General features: G+C 45.4%; 1 protein-coding gene across 1 annotated transcript in view; it reads left to right on the top strand.

The window, feature by feature from the left end:
• BLOC1S5 (biogenesis of lysosomal organelles complex 1 subunit 5) overlaps positions 1-23738 on the top strand; it is a 64944-nt gene that overhangs the window by 25434 nt on the left and 15772 nt on the right. Inside the window, exon 3 of the mRNA XM_044294279.1 lies at positions 12572-12701. Coding sequence (XP_044150214.1) covers positions 12572-12701 — 130 coding nt within the window. The remainder of the gene's footprint in view (positions 1-12571; positions 12702-23738) is intronic.

Raw genomic sequence — 23738 nt, 5'->3', positions numbered from 1 at the left:
CAGTTCTGATGGCCACACATGGCCAGTTTCTCAGTTCCTCTGCTTCAATATGCATTTGGCTATGAGATTCTTGTTGTTGTGCAGGCCAGCTGCTGGACACATTAGGTGGACATTCTGAGATGGAATCGTTAGGACACCAGGAGGCGCCATATATTCAACTGCAGAATATTTAGCAATTGCGGACAAGAAAAGGCATTTTCTATTATAGTGCCAGCGATGTGTGGTCCGCAAATTGCGGAACGCACATTGCTGGTGTCCGTGTTTTGTGGATCCGCAACTTGCGGACCACAAAACGCCTATGGACGTGTGAATGGACCCTTAGGCTTGGTTTACAGTTCCGTTGGTAATCCGGTAGGCTGATCTGAAAAAGGATCAGGCTAGTGGAGCTCGCCGTATCTAGCATCTCTGGACACAGCCGTGGATCCTCATTGACTATAATAGGATCTGGCGGTTTCCAATATAAATGCCAGGTTTCGGCTGGACAAATACTGGTGCGTGCTGCTTTTTTTTATTTATTTTTTATATATAACCTGCTGGATTCCCATGACAACTGTGAACAAAGCCTAAATAAGAAGAGATTATTACATAAAAGGGCAGCAGTCTGCAGCACTGGATTTAGAGCACAATGGGGGTCATTTATTATCCAGAAATGTATCTATATTAGGCATATTTCTGGTGCAGATTGTGTCGCAAGGTAATTTGCGCCACAATCTGCGACTTTTCCCGCTCACGTCGGGTCTAAAAAAAAGTGATCGGGGAAGGGGATAGGCCGGCAGGCCCGTCTCATTCATCGGTTTGTTTTAGGCGTAGAAAATGGTCTAAATGGTCAGCTAGGAAGCTGTTTTATATTTAGACCGCCAGTAGATGCGCCAAAGCTATGTGGAGGCCAGCGCCTCTAGATACTGTAACTTCGTCAGATCCACAGCCAGCGCAGGGGCTTATTAAGACATAATGGAGCAATGTTGCCCATTCTCCTTCACTGCTGTGACTTCCTCATACTCTGCAGCAAGCTTGCAGGCAATACGTTACCACATGTTCCTTACCTAAAGCCCATTCTCTGCGGTACTCCACCCATACAAGACATGCACATTGTGACTGTCACTGTTTCTGTGGGCAGCACAGGCAGGCATTGTCTGATACAGAGTATCCTTAAAAACGGAAGATTACCTCTTTCTCTGCACTAAATTTTGATGATCCCATTGACTTGATGTATGTAGTATGATGATCGAGTCCACTGAGAACCGGGGAAAGGTTTATATACTGAAAATAAATCCTATGGTGAGTAATATGCACAGGACAGCCAAGATGGAGAAAACTGTTCTGTACACATGTTAAGTTGTCCCAGGAGAGGCTGACATATTCTGACCTCAGACATCCGCCATATAGCGATAAACATATCTATCGGCAATACATTTAATTTTAAGTTAAATGCTAAAAAAACAGTATCCGCTATTCTGAAATTTAAGGGATCTTCCAATGTATCTTCTCCAGTGATTTTTCTCTGTCCCAAGAGGACAGCTGTTATAGCAGTGGCCCGTGCCACTCTGCTCACCTACTCCCTTGTTCCTCGGTGCTTTTCCCCTTTGGTTGCCAGAGCAGCGCTGTTCAGCTCTTTTGCAGGCCACAGCCTGCTTCTCTCTGCCTATAAGGGTGTGCATGCACTTTCTCTGGTTCTTGAAGGGCCAGTGCACCTTCACATTGATCTTCCCCAGCCAATAGCTGGTTACTTTGTGGTACTTAAGGCACCTTACCCTGTTGGAAGGTACCTGAGCAATAGGTTCTAGTTCACTAGTGTCCTGCAAAGGTGTGCTGTTTCTACATTTGCTTGCTTGTGTACCGACTTCTGCTTGTTTTCTGAATTTAAGCCCTCCATTTTGACCGTGAGCTGCCCGTCCTGATCTTGGACTGTTTATCGGATTGCATGAACTCTTTCTGCCCTGACGTCAGCCTGATTCTGACTATGGTTTTGCCTGATCTATTGGTGCTCTGCACCATTGTTTCTTGACCTCTGTGGATCAGCAGTCATTTGAACAGACACTGCTCGGTTGCGGCCTGGTGGTTCCCCTACTGCAGAGTCCAGATCCATGTATAGGTGTTAAAGGGTGAAGTCCAGGGGGCGTCATAGATAACGTCCTTAGGAATAGCCCCCCAGCCAGATGTGGATCCACATTCAGAACAATGCTTGCATTCAAGCAAACGTATGTACGCTGTGTAATGTTCTGCTGCCTACAACGCTTGCCTTACCTCTAGGACCATCTTTTTTGGGTGACACTTCTGTGGTGCTTTATCTATAATCATTTTTCTTCCCAGAGAAATGGTTTAGCTTTACTTACAGCAATTACACAAAAGTAGGATTGAATCCAGCTCCCTTACAGCATCTGAAAACTTGCTAAACAATAAACGTCGCAAAATGTAGTGTTTAGTGTGAAATCTAGAAACCTGTGAATTACTGGTCTGTATGCAGTTAAAGTGATTTAATTCTGTCTCCGGGGCAGGAAAAAAAAATTAGAATTAGACTTGCCAAATAGATATATTGTCTCTGTTGATTTTATAGTCGGACTCAGACAGTGTGTCGCCCCATTAGCAATACTGTATGTCTGAGCTGTGTCAGGTAAAAAATGGTGCAGGTTCATAGGCCTCCCATTATGTGACTGTATCAGATAAAGCAACGACTGGCACATCGTGTCTCCTCTCCTGTGGAAGAGTGTGTGGTTACACTGGGCGGCCTTTGTACTTGAGATTGAGCCGTGTTATATTCATTATTGTATTTAAAGGGAATCTGTCAGCAGCGACCTCCCTATCAAACAGTTTGTATAGACACATAGCTGTGGTTCACCTGATTAAAACGCTGTTTTTCTTTTGTTGATCTCAGGCTCCGTTCCCGAGCTATACTTTTTCTTAATCTGCAGATGAGGCCTTGGTGCAATGGGGGCATCATCATTGCTCTTGCCGCTATGATAAGGAGCATAGAAGGTCTGAAATGCATTAGTAATACCCCTGGTCCATGTTGCCTGTGCTGCCCAGCTCTTCCATGCACCAGATGTTTGAAGATGTACACTACGAAGGGGAATAACCTCTAAAGATGCAGCGTGTATTAGCTTGGGCAGTGCTTATCCTAAAATTGGAACAATGATCAACTTGGCCCCCTAGTAAGGATGAGCCACAAATTTCTGAAGCTCTCAGTTTTTTTTAAACATATACCACCCACTCCTATACCGCCAGCCAGCTCTCACTCATTCCACACTATTATTACACAGTGTCAATCCATTGTTCCCAGTTGTTTGGGCCAGATGTCAAGCATCTTGGGGCACGAAAGACCACTTTTGGCAAAAGTTGATTTAAACACATAAAACGACATAGATGGGTAAGCAGTGTTAAGAAATACTAACCGCTGTCTAAAAATACTGGTTTGCTGGGGGGCCTTTACTATGAAGGCATTAAAGGAGTGGTCTCACTTTACCAAATGTAGAGAAATGTTAACACAAGGCACTTACTAATGTATTGTGATTCTCCATATTGCCTCCTTTGCTGGCTTCATTCATTTTTCCATCACATTATACACTGCCTGTTTCCAGGGGTTATGACCACCATGTAATCCAGCAACGGTGGCCGTGCTTACACACTATAGGAAAAGACGCCACCCTATGTGCACTCCCACGATCCTGTCACCAGAGAGGCAAGGGCTTTTTCCTTTTTTCCTGTCATCTAATAGGACGTATAATAGGGATTTCCCTAATGGGACAGTCCCTTTAACTATTCTGAGGCGAGGCTGCTGATAGCTAGTCTGTACGTGTCTATTCGTCCAATAGTTTATCATGTGAGTGGCACATGGGTCTTGTACACAAAAACGCATTTTGCGGAACAGCCAGCCCTATGATAGAAATGCCTATTCTTGTCTGCAAAAATGGACAAGAATAGGACATGTTCTATCTTTTTTGAGAGGCCACAGAACAGAAATATGGATGCGGACAGCACACTGTCGGCATCTTTTGCTGCCCCATTGAAATGAAGGTTTCCGCATCCCTTCCGCAAAATTGCAGAACGGATGTGGACACAAATATACGGTCATCTTAATGAGCCCTAGGTCTGTGAAAAGCATGACACAACCACTGTGTAGAGCAGGAATCGGCACTAGTCTTGATCAAGCACCATGGTGCTCTGGTGCTCGGGCCGAACACATCGGGATGCTCGGGTGCTCTACTGAGCACCTGAGTATAATGGAAGTCAATGGGAGAACCCGAGCATTAAACCAGGCACCCCCTGCTCTGAAGAGGGGAGGGTGCCTGGTTCATAGGAAAAGGTCAGAAATTAATGAAAACACCACCGAAATGCTTCGGGAACAGCATGGGGAGGATGTCTGGATGCATCTTGGAATCCCAGGTCGCTGTTGGGAACGATGTAGTACGCCACTTTTACAGACTGACAATAATAACGCACCAAACCGAAGATAAAATTGATTTTAGAGGAAAAATTGGGCCTTATTCACATTGTGGCACAATTGTTCATGTAGTGGGACTCCTACACTCATAAAGCCTATGCACTAAGGGGACTTTCACACTAGCGTTATTCTGATCCGGTACTGAGTTCCGTCCTAGGGCCTCAATACCGGAAAAGAACTGATCAGTTTTATCCTAATGCATTCTGAATGGAGAATGCTGCATGCTGCAGTTTTATCTCCGTCCAAAATTCCGGAACACTTGCTGGAATGATGCGGATCCGGCCCCGAGTGTTCCGGCAAAACGGATCCAGCATTGCGGTCTTTGCATACTCAGACCGCAAAAAATGTTAAAAACATAAATGCTGGATCCGTTTTTCTGGATGACACTGGAGAGACGGATCCGGCATTTCAATGCATTTGTTAGATGGATTAGGATCCTGATCCGTCTGACAAATGCCATCAGTTTGCATACGTTTCGACGGATCCGGCAGGCAGTTCCAGCGACGGAACTGCCTGCCGAAATCCTCTGCAGCAAATGTGAAAGTACCCTAAGTGAAAGGGCTGCCAAAAATTGCAAGGAACCGGCACTACAATACACCCTTTGTTACACATAAAGGAGGGCATCATACACAGCTTTGAAAAATTATGATTGATGTCCTGCTGGTGACCCTCAAAAACATTGGGAGCAGGGGCCTGCTGATCTGACAATCTAAAACATTATGTGCGTGGGCCTGCTGCCGCTTTGGTGACTCTAGATAACCTGGGGCCGATCGCATGTCCCCATGACGGCGACAGTCCATTCGGATGTCTGCCCTATCAACTTTCGATGTTATTTTCAGCCCAAACCATGTAGACCATGGGTAACGGGGGAATCATGGTTTGATTCCGGAGAGGGAGCCTGAGAAACGGCTATGGCTACCACATCCAAGCAAGGCAGCATGCTCGCAAATTACCTATTACGTATAATTAGGTGAAAGCCTGATGGTGAGCTGACCCTGTAAAACATTATATGCGAGGGCCTTCAGGTGAGCTGACCCTGTAAAACATTATATATATACTGTGTGTGTGTGTGTATATGTATGTATGTGTGTGTGTGTGTATATATATATATATATATATATATATATATAGCCTTGTTTTGGAAGGGGTGCATGGGAATGTATTCAGTACATTATAAAAAACACATTTAAAGTGCCTTTATGTTCATCAGCTTTCCTCCTGGTGGAGTTGAGAAGGCATGGTCAATCCAGGCCATTTTTATAAGAGTCAACCTGTCAGCATTTTCAGTTGACAGGCGGATACGCTTATGTTATAATGCCACCAGCAGCACTAAATACCCACTCAGACAAAACGATGGCGGCAGGGCAGGTCAGCACCTCCAAGGCGTAGAGCGCCAGTTCGTGCCATGTGTCCAGCTTGGACACCCAGTAGTTGTAAGGCACTGAGGGATCATTGAGGACGTTGCCATGTTCTGCTATGTACTCCTTCACTATCTTCCACAATTTTTCTCTCCTTGTGACACTAGGCCGTGCATCAGGGTGAGGGTGTTGGCAGGGTGTCATGAAACTGTCCCAGGCTTTGGAGAGTGTTGCCCTGCCTCTGTTGGAACTGTTGTGTGTTCCCCTTGTCTCCCCTCCTCGGTTGGCCAAGGAACTACGGACTCTGCCGCCAGCTTTGTCAGATGGAAAGTTTTGGAGCAATTGTTCAACAAGGATCTCCACCAGAGGAAGGAGAGATGAGAAGTTCTCTTTGCAGCGGGGGTCGAGAAGGGTAAACAACCAGTAATCCGTGTTGTCTAAAATGCGTATAACGCACGGCTCGCAGGAAAGGCAGCGTAACATGAAGTCAGACATGTGTGCCAGAGTACCAACAGGCAAGACTTTGCTGCCATCATCAGGAGAATCACTCTCAATCTCCTCATCCTCTTCCTCCTCTTCTGGCCACCCACGCTGAACAGATGGAATTAAACGTCCATGAGTACTAACTCTGTAGCGGAGGCAACCGTCTCCTCCTCCTCCTCTTCATCGTCCAATTTGTGCTGAGAAGACGAACTGAGGGTGGTCTGGCTATCACACTGTGTAATGTCTTCCCCCATTTCCACCTCTTCCACATGCAAAGCGTTGTTCTTAATTGTGAGCAGCGAGCGTTTGAGTAGACACAGAAGTGGGATGTTTACGCTGATAATAGCGTTATCGCCGCTCACCATCTGTATTGATTCCTCAAAGTTTCTTAAAACCTCACAGAGGTCAGACATCCTTACCCACTCCTCGCTTGTGAATAGCGGAAGCTGACTGGAAAGGCGACGACCATGTTGCAGCTGGTATTCCACTACTGCCCTCTGCTGCTCACAAAGCCTGGCCAACATGTGGAACGTCGAGTTCCCGCGGGTGCTCATGTCGCACAACAACCGGTGAGCTGGCAATTTCAAGCACTGCTGCAGCGTTGACCGGCTGAAGTTGTTGATGACTTGCAGAAAAAGTGCACACACGCAGCGCACCTTCACCAGTAGCTCAGGAAAATTGGGGTAGGTTTTGAGAAACCGCTGAACCACAAGGTTGAAGACGTGGGCTAGGCATGGGATGTGTCTGAGCTTGCCGAATTCCAAAGCGGCCACCAAGTTATGGTCATTATCAGACACAACCATTTCTGGTTGTAGGTTGAGTGGCGAGAGCCACAGCTCAGTCTGATCTCTTATCTCCTGCCACAGCTCTGTGGCGGTGTGCTCCTTGTCCCCTAAGCATATCAGCTTCAGCCTGTTGCTGACGTAGTGCCCGCAATCCTTGGCGTCGGTAGCACCTGTGGCATCCCAGGGTATGACTCGCTCCCGGCCTCCACAACATTCACCCAGTGTGCCGTCAGGGAAATGTAGCGTCCCTAGCTGAATGCACTTGTCCATGTGTCCGTGGTTAAGTGGATCTTCCCAGTAACTGCGTTGGTCAGGGCACGCGTGATGTTACGGGACACATGTTGGTGTAAGGCGGGCACAGCACATCTTGTAAAATAGTGGCTGGGGACTGCGTAACGCGGGACTGCTGCCGACCCCAGGCTGTGGAAGGCCTCAGTGTCCACAAGCCTAAATGGCAACATTCCCAGGGCCGGTAATTTGAAAAGCTGCGCATTTAGTGCTATGGCCTGTGGGTGGGTGGCTGGGTATTTTTGCTTGCGTTCAAAGGCCCTGGGGTAAGGACATTTGGACGCTGCACTGGGACACTGAAGTGGATGTAGTCGCTGATGGTGCTTGCAAAGCTTCAGGTGCAGGGCGGGAGGCATCCGGGCCTGCACCTTTGACAGGGGATTGGCCAGCACGTAACATAGGGGAAGAGGAGGCAGTGGTGTGACCCGCAGACACAGATTGTGGACCCAGGCGTTCGTCCCACTTATTACGGTGCTTGGATGCCATGTGGCGGATCATGCTGGTGGTGGTGAGGTTGCTAGTGTTCACACCCCAGCTCATTTTCGTAGGTTGCAAACTACTATTCTTTTGTCGTCCGCACTTTCCTCAAAAAAGCGCCATACTGCGGAACATCTACCCCTTGGCAAGGAAGATTTCCGCAAGGGGTGCTCTGTGGGACAGTTGCGGGCCTGTTTGGTGTGGCCCGCCTTCTCCCTTTTGGCACCCCACTGCCTCTTCCAGCCTGTTGCAGTGCTGCAGATCCCTCCCCCTCTGTACTGCTGTGCTCGCTCAGCTTCCCACCTTCCCAGGTTGGGTCAGTGACTTCATTGTCCACCACCCCCTCTTCCACTTCCTCACTGTGCTCATGCTCCTGATTTGTTGACCTATCCACTACCTCAGTGATTGACAACTGTGTCTCATCCTCTTCATCAACATCTTGAGTCATTGCGGTTGAGTCATTGGCAACTGTGTCTCATCATCATCCACCTCATTAGACACAAATTTGCTGTTCCCCACCGTCATGTTCTTGTGACTGTGGATGTTCAAGAGCAGTGATGGTCAGTTTGCAGTGTTCGCCAGCGAACACTTGCGGGCTGCCATCTTTAGTAAGGTAGACTCACCCGTCCGGCGATATACAGGTAAGCCCTTACCTGTGCCTGTTCCGGGAGCCGGTCTGAAATCAAATGCAGTCACCGGGAGCAGGCAGTTCCGAGAACAGCCCGATGAAGACCCCCAGCGGCTGTTCTCGGAACTGCCTGCTCCTGGTGAATGCGTTTGATTTCAGATCGGCTCCCGACACAGGCAGAGGTAAGGGCTTTCCTGTGCATCGTCGGACGGGTGAGTCTACCTTACTAAAGATGGCAGCCCGCATGTGTTCGCTGGCGAACACTGCGGACTGACCATCACTGTTCAAGAGGTTGGGAAATCGGGGCACAAGATCTCATGTCCCTCTTCAAGCATGCTTGGCGAGAGGGCCAAATTAAGTAATTGCGATGAAAAGAGGTCCTCGGAATATCCGAGTGTGGGATCACTTGTTTGGCCAGATTGTACATGGTGGGAGGAAGGAGGATCAGGGTGAGGATTGTGTTGACCAGACTCTTGGCTACTGAGACTGGACTTGGTGGAAAACAGGGTGGTGCTTAACCGACTGGAAGCATTATCTGCTGCAATCCAACCGACCACCTGGTCGCACTGGTCTGACTTCGAGTGCTGTCCTGCGGCGCCCTGCAAACTGGGACATGAAGCTAGGTATTGTGAATGATTGTTTTTCTTGTGCTCTGGCAGCAGGCACAGTTTATCCGCACCCAGGGCCCCGCCTCTGCCTGCACCATCAGCATCACGGCCACTTCCCCGTCCTTTACTGCTCGCCTTCCCTGAAAGTATGTCACACGTACAGTAGCCTAGGATTTGGAAGTGTATGCACCCAAAAATTTACAAATGTATTTGTGATTAGGAAATGTTATGCAGGACAGGTACCACAGGTAATGTCACTGTTCGCAGTGTCTACGGATAAAGGTACACTGGATGTCACAAATATTTTAGGGATGCGCGCACTTTAAACAGATGTGGGGATAATTTCCGCAACGGCCTATTACACGGTATTTAGCGCAGTATGAGCTAAAATATATACCATATATTGCTGCTGTCACACACAATAGTGCTTAAAAGGACTCTTGGGTTTATGAAAAGTTTTTTGTATAAAAATCTTCCTATTACACCCCCTACACTGTCTGTCCCTTCCTATGCACAGCTCTCCCTAGCGCTGAGCAATTTAACGCAGGTTGCACTACAAACATATTGCTGCTGTTACACACAATAGTCCTTACAAGGACTTTTGGGTCTATGAAATGTTTTTGTACAAAAAAAAAAAAAAATATTCAATTACACTCCCTACACTCTCTGTCCCTTCCTATGCTCAGCTCTCCCTGACTACGAATGAGCCGATCATGCGTCATCGGGTGCTATATAGCACCCGATGACGCGTTCCGTCCAGCCAATCACTGTAATGCCAGTAGACAACATGGCTACTGGCATTACAGTGAGGGCAGTACTTACCTGCACTTATATTGGCTGCATAGCAGCCAAGAAACGTGCTGGGAAGAGACTCGAGCATTGCGCTCGAGCACATGCGGTACTCGACCGAGTACCGGCACCGAACAGGTGTTCGGCCGAGCATGCTCGATCATCACTAATCGGCAACCTTCGACACTCCAGCTGTTGTGAAACTACATTTCCCAGCATGCTCCATTTCTTTCTAGAAGAGAAAAGCAAGTATGCATGCTGGGAGTTGTAGTTTCACAACACGTGGAGTACCGAGGTTGCGTACCCCGGTGTGGAGGACATGCAATGAGCTTCTAATTGTAAGCTCACTGAAGATGCATCGACCCAGTGACACCACCAGGTGGAAGCAGACAATTACTATTAATGTGCCGCTGACAGATTTACTATACTCCTATTATCTTGTTAGCATAGCTCTTTCTGTATGTGGCTTTTAATGTTCTTCACCTCAGAAAGGCGGGTCACGGCGAGCAGACGCGACAAACACATGTTCCAAACAGATGTCCTTTGAGCGGTTTGTGTGAGGTGCAGTCGTGAGCTAATATCTTCCAGTGCTCCGCTGGGTCTGTGTTTCATTCCACTAAGGGTTTATTAAAAGTCTCATATTCTTTGTAGTGGAAATTCTTTTGAACCATTTTCCAGGCCTGCAGAACTCATCTTCTATGTGCTGGACTCCGGGGTGTGAGATCAATCTTTTTATGAATCTGCGCTGATGTCTCACCTTTACTCACAGCGTGCCCAGATGTTTGTGATAGGTTATGGATCAAGATAACCAGGCATTTCGGGGGGGGGGGGTTAGGGGTAAAGTGGGGGATGCAGAATTTCTGTAAGTCAGTGGTGTTTAGTATTTCTGTGTCTTTACTGCCAATATATGTGAAATCTGTACATGAGTTAATAAATACTGACTAGACACAATGTCAGCTTAGCTCAGATTTTCAGTGGCTTCCCTCTGCAATGCTATGGTATCTACATGCAGGGGCGTACTGGCCTTACACCCTACAGGAGAGTGACATTAAAGGAGAGTGACATTTATTATGTAGAGAAAGTTAATACAAGGCACTTACTAATGTATTGCGATTATCCATGTTGCCTCTTTTGCTGGCTGGATTCATTTTTCCATCACATTATACACTGCTTGTATCCAGAGGTTATGACCACCCTTTAATCTAGCATCAGTGGCCGTGTTTGCACATTATAGGAAAAAGCGTCAGCCTGTGTGCTCTCCTATGGTCCCAGTCCTATAATGTCCAAGCACGGCCACCGCTGCTGGATTGCAGGGTGGTTGGAACACCTGGATGCGAGCAGTGTATAATGTGATGGAAAAATGAATCTAGCCAGCAAAGGAAGCAATATGGATAATCACAATACATTAGTAAGTGCCTTGGATTAGCTTTCTCTACATGATAAATGTGATTTGCTGATGTGAGACAATCCCTTTTATTTATTTATTTTTATTTTTTTATTTATTATTTTTTTACTATCAATAATCCTTTAATCACATATTAACAGCCCATATGTGAATCGAATTTTTGCAAAATAATAATGGATGGATGACTTTCTCAATATCATTTTATGAGGGCACTCAATGTATTCTGCTTTCTGTTCTGGCTCTTTAGATTCAAACAATTTTTATTGTTCATATTGGTCTCATAAGTACAGAAGTATTGTAAATCTCTTTACAAAAATCATTGAGAGCAAGAGTGACATCTTATACATTATAAGACAGCTTGTTTTTCCTCTTGTATTACAGAACATAGAAAAAATATATATATATACATAATAGCAATAGAATAATACCGAAATTAAATCGTATAACGAGGAAAAAAAGGGGGGGGGGGATTGGATGTTGCAGCGCACGTTCCAGTTTTCTCACATTGATATTTTACGGAGAATGGAGACAATCCCTTTTAAAGGTTCACTGAGCTTTCCCCCAAAAAAAATTTGATATGTCAGTGACATATTAAAGGTTTTGATCAGTGAAGTCTGAATGCTGAGACCCCTACTGATTGCTAGAATGAAGAGAGAGTGAATTGAGATGGGCCCCCTCGGCTTCTATTGAACCTGTCTTTTGCAGCAAGGAGAGAGAACCTGCTATGGGAACGCCTCTCTCCTCATTCCATCAATTGGTGGGGGTCTCTGTGCACAGACCCCCACAGATCAAAACCTTTGTCACTGACATGTCAAATGTTTTCTTTGTTTTGTTTTTTTTGAAAGCTCAGTGACACATTAATGTGTCATTCATTGTGAAACGTATGAAGTCCAGTCTGCTTGGCTTGCCCAGATTGGCCCCATGTTCATATGTGCCCGCATTACTGAGAAAGATGATGTTTTACTATATGCAAAGTAGCCTCTAGGAGCAATGGGGGCGTTGTCATTACACCTAGAGGCTCTGCTCTCTCTGCAACTGCCACGCCCTCTCCACTTTGATTGACAGGGCCAGGCATTCTAAATGTGATCATGCCTGATCCTGTCAATCAAGCAGATGCTTTCAGCTGCCAAGCGCACGTGCAACGGGTCAGCTCATAGGTACAAATCTGCTGACAGGTGCCCTCCTTTGATACAGAATTGTGGAAGCCAAACCAAAATGTGATCATCTTTAGTGTGTTAGTATATTGAAATGCAGTGTTACAGGATATAATAAATAGTATATACATGTTTGTTTGTTTTCTTTCCATTTTAAGGAAAAGCGTGGGCACAGAGAAATGAGAGTTCTAGAAAATGTGAAAAACAGCTTATCTGAAACCAGTGATCATGTTCTTCCGAGGTGTACAGATGTAATGCGAGATCAGTTCGGACTGGCGCTGAAATCATGTAAGTTATTGCATAACGGTGAAAGCTTTCTTCTACACACCCTTTCAATGCTGGAGCTGTTCAATAAACAGCATGTGCTGGGGAGTCCTCATTTTCTGCACGCCACACCATACGGTCGCTGATTGCAGTAGAATACATGCACCAGAACGTTGTTTGTTTCCGTGTCCGTTCCGTTTTGTTTTTTTGCGGATAGGATGCAGACTCCTTAAATTCAATGGGTCCGCACAAAATGCAGACAGTACACCGTGTGCTGTCCGCATCAGTATGTCCGTTCCGTAGCCCCGCAAAAAAAATAGAACATGTCCTTTTCTTGTCCGTTTTAGGCATTGTTACAATGGATCCGCAAAAAAAACAAAAAACGGATGGCATACGGATGTCATCCGTTTATTTTTTATTTTTTTGCGTATCCGCAATTTGCGGAGCACAAAACGTATATGGTCGTGTGCATGTAGCCTTAGTGGCAGCATGTTGGTTGCTGTTCCGTAACAGATTTTAACAAAAGACTGGGTCAGTTCAAGTAAGTGACCCAGCGTCTTGGTAAGGGTATCTGTCTCCAGTTTATATTGCCCTTAGGACACCATAAAACGGGTGACCGTTTCCTTTTAAAGGAGTTGTGCAAGAATGGGGAAGGTTATTTTTGGCTCTTCTACTCCACAAGAATTCCTTGCTGCACAAATTAAAGCCCCTTTACATGGGCTTTTAATCGGGGGAATTAGGAAGGAGCGTTCCTGGGAACACTCGTTCCTGATAAATGCTGCAGATGATTGAGTGAAAGCATCACTGATGTGTTCACCTAAATCACAGTTTCTGGGCAGCAGGTTTTCTTGTAAGTTCATAATCATTGTATTAGAGTTAAAACTACTTACAAAATGTACCTGACGTCATCTGTATGGTCTTAGTGGAGTCACTGGGGCATGTCTGTGGCGGAGCCGAGTCACTGAATAAGGCCCGTCTCTTGGCCACATCTTACGTATCAGTGCCAAATCTCCTGCAGGAGCAGAGGCTCTTCTTCAGCGGCCAGGAATCAGACATGCGCTGCGCAGTGAGCGGAGGTTTGTACACCTTAGCTTCAATCGCTCACTGCACATGTCTGATTTCCAGACGCCGATGAAGTGCCTCCGCTCCTGTTGTATTCAGTGACTCAGCTCAGCCTTGGACAAGCCCCAATGACCATATTGATGACATCAGGTACATTTTATAAGTTGTTTTTCCAACTTCTAGAAAAGCAGTTTAGGAAACAAGGCCCTCATGCACATGATCGTATTTTTCTATTCACATATGATCTGCATTTTTTTTAAGGATTGGATATTGACTCATTCATTTCAATGGGGACGCCCAAAATTTGGACAGTGCACCATGTGCTGCCCGCATGTTCGTCCAGCAAAAAAAATTGAACATGTCTCTTAGAGGTCTGGAATGTATTGGATAACATTGACAGCATTATGAACTGTAAGGCCTCTTTCACACGGGCGTCATTTTTTTTGCCCGGATAAGAGCCGGGTGCGTTGCGGGAAAATGCGCGATTTTTTCTGCGCAAGTGCAAAACATTGTCATGCGTTGCACTCGCGTGAGAAAAATCGCGCATGTTTGGTACCCAAACCCGAACTTCTTCATAGAAGTTCGGGCTTGGGATTGATGTTCTGAAGATTGTATTATTTTCCCTTATAACATGGTTATAAGGGAAAATAATAGCATTCTGAATACAGAATGCATAGTAAACCAGCGCTAGAGGGGTTAAAAAAAAATAAAAAAAAATTTAACTCACCTTAGTCCACTTGCTCGCGAAGCTGGCATCTCCTTGTGTCTCCGCTGCTGATGAACAGGACCTGGGGTGAGCTGCTCCATTAAATACAGGTTAAGGACCTTCGATGACGTCACTCCGGTCATCACATGGTACGTCACATGATCTTTTACCATGGTGATTCACCATGGTAAAAGATCATGTGATGACCGGAGTGACGTCATCGAAGGTCCTTAAGCTCTATTTAATGGAGTAGCTCACCCCAGGTCCTGTTCATCAGCAGCGGAGACACAAGGAGATGCCGGGCTTCGCGAGCAAGTGGACTAAGGTGAGTTAAATTTTTTTTATTTTTTTTTAACCCCTCTAGCGCTGGTTTACTATGAATTCTGTATTCAGAATGCTATTATTTTCCCTTTATAACCATGTTATAAGGGAAAATAATAATGATCGGGTCTCCATCCCGATGGTCTCCTAGCAACCATGCGTGCAAATCGCACGGCATCCGTACTTGCTTGCGGATGCCATCCGATTTTCACACACCCCATTCATTTCTATGGGGCCTGCGTCACGTCAAAATCGGAAAATATAGAGCATGCTGCGATTTCAACTGAACGCACAAGTGATGCGTTAAAAACATCGCTCATGTGCACAGCCCCATAGAAATGAATGGGTCAGGATTTAGTGCGGGTGCCATACGTTCGCCGCACGGATCGCACCCGCACGGAAAACTCGCCCGTGTGAAAGGGGCCTAAGGGTTACATAGCATCATAAATCAATATAATGCTATGCGACCCCGGCAGTGCTGGAAGTTCAGGCCAGGTGCTAATCTGAGAGTCTGGAGCGTGACACTCTCTCGTCTGAAAGTGGCCTTGCTCTGCCAGAAAAAGGTGTAGTGCGACCTCTGATGCTCTGCATTACTGGTTGGCTGAAACGGCCACTCTACAGATGGTCTCTTGCTTAACTGATATGAGCTTATCTGAATTGTCTTATATAATAACTCTCCAATGCCCATTACCTTTTTTTTTTTTTTTTAAACAAAATATGTTGAGTAAGAGAAAATAAAATGGCTAAAAATCACATCCTATCATATAACCTGGTTTAAATGCCTCCCTGAGAAATGTTTTTGAATCCATACCCGTTTGAGGCACTACTAAAAACTGAGCAGACATTAGAATCATTTCCATGTAGAAGGGAGAAGTGAGTTTTCCATTAATTGACTGCAGTCGTCAGTTCAATTCTACATTGGCACCCTGTGCCTGAAAGAATGTGAATTATGTGTCTGCATTGAAACATTAGCCAATCTGCCTTAACAAATCAAAAAAGGACCACGCACAACATAAAAATGATATTGAGCAGATGGCAGCAGGTTGCCGCTTGGATTACACCTATTACCTCGTCACCGTACGTTCTGCTGATATATCTTTTCTGTGACTCGGCTTCCAGAGTGACCGCACTATGTATTGCAGCCAGCCTGGATGAGTTTTATAACTACGGGTCATATATTAGGTTTTCCTGACAAAGCAAACAACTCTGAAGTCTCAAATTAAATTTCAGTGCAATTTGCCTTAATTTTATGCCTTCCTGTTATTGTTCTGCGGTAAAATCCAGTAACGTAATACTCGCATGAAATACATTTTGCTCAAATATTTTTTAATTTAATTTATTTTTTATAAAAAAAAAAATCAGGAAAGCTATTTTAGCCTTTTTTACCCAAGTGTAATTTGATTTTGGCCTCCAGTAATATTTTTTCAGTGCTATGCTGTACTCTGATATATTGCTATTCAGTTGGTTGTTGCCCTCAAGCAGGAGGTGTGGACACTAGCTGTATTTTACACAATGCAAATACAGTGGCATGCTAAAGTTTGGTCACCCCTGGTCATAATTACTGTTACTGTGAATAGTTAAAAATTAAATGATTTATCTCCAAAAGGCATAAAGTTAAAGATGCTACATTCCCTTTTGTATTTTAAGCAAAAAAATTCTTTACTTTCATCTCTTACTTTTATTTTTTTTTACTTTGGGGCCTTTTCCTGTTTTGAAAGTTTGGGCACCCTGCATGGTTAGTACCTAGTAGCACCTGATCTGAACATCATTGAAAATTTGTGGATAGACGTAAAAAAAGACGGCCCAGGAATCTCTCAGAACTGGAAGATATTTGCAAAGAAAGATGTAAGCTGTGAAATCTAGTTCCACCATAAAGAGGTGGACCACTCTGATTACCACCGGCCTAGCATTTATCTAAGGCATAGGTGATAAATGCTTCTTGCTGGAACGCCCCTTTTAAAGTGCCCCTGTACTTTGAAAAAAAAAACTTTTGATATGTCCTAGCGACCTGTTTTGATCTGTGGGGGTCTGAGTGCTTAGACCTCCACCGATCGCTAGAACAAGGGCATAGAAGCACGGACACAAAGAGCTCTCTCAACTCTCTGCAGGAGACATAATGAGATGAGGCATGTGTGGTTGGGGGCGGGGAATTTATCAAGCACTGCATTCCAGAATTGTCTTCAAAAAGTTGCAAAATAGGAATTTCAGATTTAAAAAACATGCATCGTCTGATAAATTTGGCTCAAATATTCTCCTTATGATAAATTCCACCCCCTGCAGTAAGGAGAGACGGGGCTATGCCAGCAATTGTTATAGGGATCGATGGGCATCTCGGCACTCAGATCCCCACCAAATCTTTGATATGTTGCTAGGACATATCAAAAGCATTCTGAAAGTACAGGGACACTTTGAGAGATAGAGGACTGCAGCAAGATGCTCATTTGGATAATATACAAATTTGATCATTTAAAGGGGTTCTCCGGGAATTATTTAAAATGGCCACCATCAACCTGGCCTAGAATGTGAGCAGGACTGGTTGCCTCCACTTGCAGAGCTGCCTGAGGGGGTGGAACCTCACTACACATTACGCTCTGGCCCTTGCATATACTACAGTCATGATGGCATATCATAGGCAGCATCACATCATCTATTGTGCAGCAGTGTAGTGAGGCCCCATCCCCTCACTCGACCTAGGTAGCTCTGCAATTGAAGGCAACCAGTCCTGCTCAAATTCTAGGACAGGTTGCTGGCGGCCATTTAAAAACACTCCCGGAGAACCCCCTTTAAAGGGGTTGACCCCATTCTGGCTACTGTAAGATGACTATATGGCCCTTGCTAATATAGTTTTCTTGATATTCTGATATTCTGTGCCATTTGCTATATTTCATACGCCATGCCCCCTTGTTGGACAAATCTTTTGCACTGTCCATACAGAGGTTCTGTCCATAAAATGGCAGCTGATGGAGGGTTATGTGACCAGACACATCACTCAACCTCTAACATTTAACCGCCTCCAGACCGCCTAACGCAGATGTGCGGTCCGGAGGCGGCAGCGCTGCGCACAGTCACGCATATACGCGTCATCTCGCGAGATGACGCGCTATGCCGGCCCGCGCATGCGCAGTTCGGGCCGGCATTTCGTCGAGGACTATTTCGTCATCAGCTTGCCAGCCAATGATCGTGGCTGGCAAGCTGATGATTTTTAAAAAATCCAATCAGAGTGCCAGATAGCAGATCATATTTGTAAATATGATCTGTTATATGGCTGCCTGCTCCTCTGCTGGTTCTTTTCGTCGGTTGGATCCAGCAGAGGAGCAGGCTACACAGTGAGCACACCAACACTACACTCTTAGCCCCTGATCACCCCCCTGAACCCCAATTAACCCTTTGATCACCCATTTGTCAATCACTAGTGAAAGGAAAAAAGTGATCAGTGTAAACTGTCACTTTTTTTTTCACTGGTATTGACCGTTAGGTTTTAGGGATAGTTTAGGCCCCTTGGTTAGGTAGTTTAGGGATCGGTTAGCGCCCAGCCCACCGCACCGCAGTCTGTTATTCGCTGATTAGCGTATCGCTAATCAGCATTTGTACTTTTATAGTATCTGGAAGTGATCAAAACTGATCACGGTCAGATCTATAATTGTATTAGTGTCACTTTATTTCGCCCTCCACCCAAAACGCAGTGTTTGCCCGATCAGGCCCGCCCCACCGCAGTGACAAAAAAAATTTTTTTTTTTGATCACTGCACAATCACTTTACACGCACTGCGGCGATAATAAAATCAGTTTTGATATTTTTTATCAACCGCAGCGGCCTCCGGTACTTTGCTAGCCTCCCCTTTGTAAGACAGGCTTGCTTTTTTTTCTTGGGTAGTCTCAGGGAATACCCCTAAATTTAGTTGCCCAAAATGTCAAACAGGGGGTATTCTTCTGAAGAGGCCTACAGGCTTCTGACCCAGTCGGATGAGGAATGGGAACCCTCATCTGATGAATCCAGCGGGTCAGAATACGAACCTGTAGAAAGCAGTGGCTCTCTGACCCAAAGCTCGGACGAGGAGGCTGAGGTCCCTGATAGCACCAGGCATACCCGGCCCCGTGTCGCTAGACCACAGGTTGCGCAGGATCCGCTTCAAGAGCAGCAGAGTGGGGCTGGTGCTGTCGGATTACGTGGTGAGGCATACACCAGCAGCCCAACCCTCCCTGGACCTAGTACCAGCACTGCCGTACAACCTGGTGAAGTAGCGAGCACCAGAAGGGCAGTTGAAGCTGGTACGGTGGCACGTGCAGTAGTGACCCCGTCGCAGCCACCGCAAAGACGTGCCCGTAGAGCCCCTAGAATCCCCGAGGTGCTGGCAAACCCTGATTGGCAGTCCCCAACTTCAGCCGCACCTGTAGTTTTCCCTTTCACTGCCCAGTCTGGAGTTCGGGTTGAGACAGCTCAGATCGGTTCGGCCCTGGGATTTTTTGAGCTGTTCTTGACTGCGGAGCTCTTAGACATAGTTGTGGCCGAAACAAACAGGTATGCCACACAATTTATAACCGCTAACCCGGGAAGCTTTTATGCCCAGCCTTTCCGGTGGAAACCAGTCCAAGTTTCCGAAATTAAAACTTTTCTGGGCCTCCTCCTCAACATGGGTCTAACTAAAAAGCATGAATTGCGGTCATATTGGTCCACGAACCCAATTCATCACATGCCCATGTTCTCTGCTGCCATGTCCAGGGCACGTTTTGAGGCCATCCTGCGTTTCCTGCACTTTAGCGACAACACCGCCTCCCGTCCCAGAGGCCACCCTGCTTTTGACCGGCTCCACAAAATGCGGCCTCTCATAGACCATTTCAACCTGAAATTTGCAGATTTGTATACCCCAGAGCAAAACATCTGCGTAGACGAGTCCCTGATACATTTTACCGGGCGCCTTGGCTTCAAACAATACATCCCAAGCAAGCGCGCCCGGTATGGGGTCAAATTGTATAAGCTCTGTGAAAGGGCCACAGGCTATACCCACAAATTTCGGATCTATGAGGGAAAAGATCAGACCCTGGAGCCGGTCGGTTGCCCTGACTACCTGGGGAGCAGTGGGAAGACAGTTTGGGACTTGGTGTCACCCTTATTCGGCAAGGGGTACCATCTTTATGTGGACAATTTTTACACAAGTGTGGCCCTTTAGGCATTTGTTTCTAGAACGGATTGGCGTCTGTGGTACCGCGCGAACTAGTCGCGCGGGCTTCCCCCAACGGCTCGTTACCACCCGTCTTGCAAGGGGGCAGAGGGCTGCACTGTGTAACGAAGAACTGCTCGCGGTGAAATGGAGAGACAAGCGTGACGTTTACATGCTCTCCTCCATTCACGCAGACACGACAATACAAATTGAGCGAGCAACCCGTGTCATTGAAAAGCCCCTCTCAGTCCACGACTATAATTTGCTCATGGGAGGGGTGGACTTCAATGACCAGATGTTGTCTCCGTATTTAGTTTCCCGCAGAACCAGACGCTGGTATAAGAAGGTGTCTGTATATTTAATTCAATTGGCTCTGTATAATAGTTTTGTTCTCTACAGTAAGGCTGGGAGAACTGGATCCTTCCTCAAATTTCAGGAAGAGATCATCGAGAACCTCCTGTACCCAGGAGGTTCGGTGGCCCCATCCACCAGTGTAGTTAGCCGTCTACACGAGCGACATTTCCCCAATGTCGTTCCTGGTACCTCAACCCAACAGTCACCCCGAAAAAGATGTCGTGTCTGTAGCAAGAGTGGAATAAGGCGTGACACCCGCTATTTCTGTCCTGACTGTCCTGACCACCCTGCCCTATGCTTTAGAGAGTGTTTCCGGAAGTACCACTCACAGGTACACTATTAGCATAGGGATCATCTCACCAGGACAGGCACACAGGGCTATTAGGGCCCATTCACTCACACAGCTGCTGCAAACGTCTCCTTTCACCTGGGACAAAGTGCATAACGCACTTCGCCACATCTTTGGGCGATTTGCGCTTTGCACATTGACCCATGGGGAAGGAGAGGTTTGTTCTATAAAGGTAAAAAAAAAAAAAAAAAAAAAAAAAAAAAAAACACCAGTAAGCAAAAAGGTTAATGTTCAGTTAAAAAAGTTAAAGTTTATATATTCTGTTCCAAAGTTAATAAAATTATTGCGTTGCGGCCTGTTTTTTTTTTTTTCTTTTTTTTTTTTTTTTTTTTCTTTTTTTACCTTCCAGGTGGACCAACCGATCGACTAGCTGCAGCACTGATGTGCATTCTGACAGAAGCATTGCGCTGCTGTCAGATTACACGCAAGTCGGTGTATGCGGCGCTGCAAGACGAGATTTCTCCTCTGCAGTAACAGATAAGTTTGCCGAGGCATACGAGCTGAGGAGGAGGCGGCGTTCCTATGCTTTGGCAAACACTTTGTATATATAAAAAAAATAAAAAATCCCGGCAATGATTTATTTATCCACATCGATTGATGTGAATGGAGAAATCTGGTTTGCCAGGGCATACGAGCTAAGTGGGTATGGATGTAGGGCGGAGCTCCTATGTCCTGGCAGACGCCTTTCCCCTCCTTTTTTTTTTTGGGCAGAGATTTTTTCATCCGCATTGATCGATGCGAATGAAGAAATCTGTGCCGTTCATTTTTTTCTTTCAGCCCAGAGGCTGAACGGAAAAAAATATCTCATTACCTGTATGCTCAATATAAGGAGAATAGCAGAAACTCCTAATGCTGGCCATACATGTAATGATTGCGGAGACCCTCAAATGCCAGGGCAGTACAAACACCCCACAACTGACCCCATTTTGGAAAGAAGACACCCCAAGGTATTTGCTGAGGGGCATATTGAGTCCATGAAAGATTGAAATTTTTGTCCTAAGTTAGCGGAAAGTGAGACTTTGTGAGAAAAAACAAAAAAAAAAATCAATTTCCGCTAACTTATGCGAAAAAAAAAAATTTCTATGAACTTGCCAGGCCCCTCATTGGATACCTTGGGGTGTCTTCTTTCCAAAGTGGGGTCACATGTGGGGTATTTATACTGCCCTGGCTTTTTAGGGGCCCTAAAGTGTGAGAAGAAGTCTGGGATCCAAATGTCTAAAAATGCCCATCTAAAAGGAATTTGGGCACCTTTGCGCATCTAGGCTGCAAAAAAGTGTCACACATCTGGTATCGCCGTACTCAGGAGAAGTTAGGGAATGTGTTTTGGGGTGTCATTTTACATATACCCATGCTGGGTGAGATAAACATCTTGGTCAAATGCCAACTTTGTATAAAAAAATTGGAAAAGTTGTCTTTTGCCAGGATATTTCTCTCACCCAGCATGGGTATATGTAAAATGACACCCCAAAACACATTCCCCAACTTCTCCTGAGTACGGCGATACCAGATGTGTGACACTTTTTTGCAGCCAAGGTGGGCAAAGGGGCACATATTCCAAAGTGCACCTTTCGGATTTCGCTGGTCATTTTTTACACATTTTGATTGCAAACTACTTCTCACACATTTGGGCCCCTAAATTGCCAGGGCAGTATAACTACGCCACAAGTGACCCCATTTTGGAAAGAAGACACCCCAAGGTATTCCGTGAGGGGCATGGCGAGTTCCTAGAATTTTTTATTTTTTGTCGCAAGTTAGTGGAATATGAGACTTTGTAAGGAAAAAAGCAAAAAAAAAAAATCATAATTTTCAGCTAACTTGTGACAAAAAAAATAAAAATTCTAGGAACTCGCCATGCCCCTCACGGAATACCTTGGGGTGTCTTCTTTCCAAAACTTGTGACAAAAAATAAAAAGTTCTATGAACTCACTATGCCCATCAGCGAATACCTTAGGGTGTCTACTTTCCGAAATGGGGTCATTTGTGGGGGTTTTCTACTGTTTGGGCATTGTAGAACCTCAGGAATCATGACAGGTGCTCAGAAAGTCAGAGCTGTTTCAAAAAGCGAAAATTCAAATTTTTGTACCATAGTGTGTAAACGCTATAACTTTTACCCAAACCATTTTTTTTTTTTGCCCAAACATATTTTTTTTTTTTTATCAAAGACATGTAGAACAATAAATTTGGTGAAAAATTTATATATGGATGTCGTTTTTTTTGCAAAATTTTACAGCTGAAAGTGAAAAATGTAATTTTTTGGCAAAAAAATCATTACATTTTGATTAATAACAAAAAAAGTAAAAATGTCAGCAGCAATAAAATACCACCAAATGAAAGCTCTATTAGTGAGAAGAAAAGGAGGTAAAATTCATTTGGGTGGTAAGTTGCATGACCGAGCGATAAACGGTGAAAGGAGTGTAGTGCCGAAGTGTAAAAAGTGCTCTGGTCATGAAGGGGGTTTCGGCTAGCGGGGTTGAAGTGGTTAAACACACTGCACCTGCACTAGACCCACAGTAGTGCAGATGGCAGTGCAGTGTTTCTCAGTGATTTGCCTGGTCACATGACCCTCCATCAGCAGCCACTTTATGGACAGGACCTCCATGTGGACAGCACAAAAGACTTGTCCAACAAGGGGGCATATCTTATAAAATATAGAAAATGGTGCAAAATATCAACAAAAGCCATATTAATAAAGGTTCCTTTACACGGGATGACAGAGCAGCAAATTGTCGGGAAGGATGCGTTCCTTCCAGGCAATTGCCTGCTCGTCAGCGGAGGAGACAGCTGCATTTACATGCAGTAATCTCCTCCACAGTAGAGGGAGGAGTGAACGCTAATGCCATCGCTTTTTCCCATAGAGAATCATGATTACACAGCACGACAATCATTTTTGTGTGCACACAAACTATAGAAATACCGGATGCATGATCGTTTCGCTCGTTCATCAGGTAATTGCCAGTACATTTACACCGCCAGATAATCTTTGTAATTCTTGGGTCGTGTAAAGGGACCTTTTGTGTCATATTGTCGTCTTACAAACACATTGGTCAACAGTAACCAGAAAGTGGTCAATCCCTTTTAAGGGCTTATGCACACGACCTTATGTATTTTGCG

This window comes from Bufo gargarizans, chromosome 5 (assembly GCF_014858855.1).
Source record: "Bufo gargarizans isolate SCDJY-AF-19 chromosome 5, ASM1485885v1, whole genome shotgun sequence".
In the NCBI taxonomy this organism is placed as follows: Eukaryota; Metazoa; Chordata; class Amphibia; order Anura; family Bufonidae; genus Bufo; species Bufo gargarizans.
The sequence above is the reverse complement of the archived record's forward strand: the minus strand, read 5'-3'. Positions and strand labels throughout refer to the sequence as shown.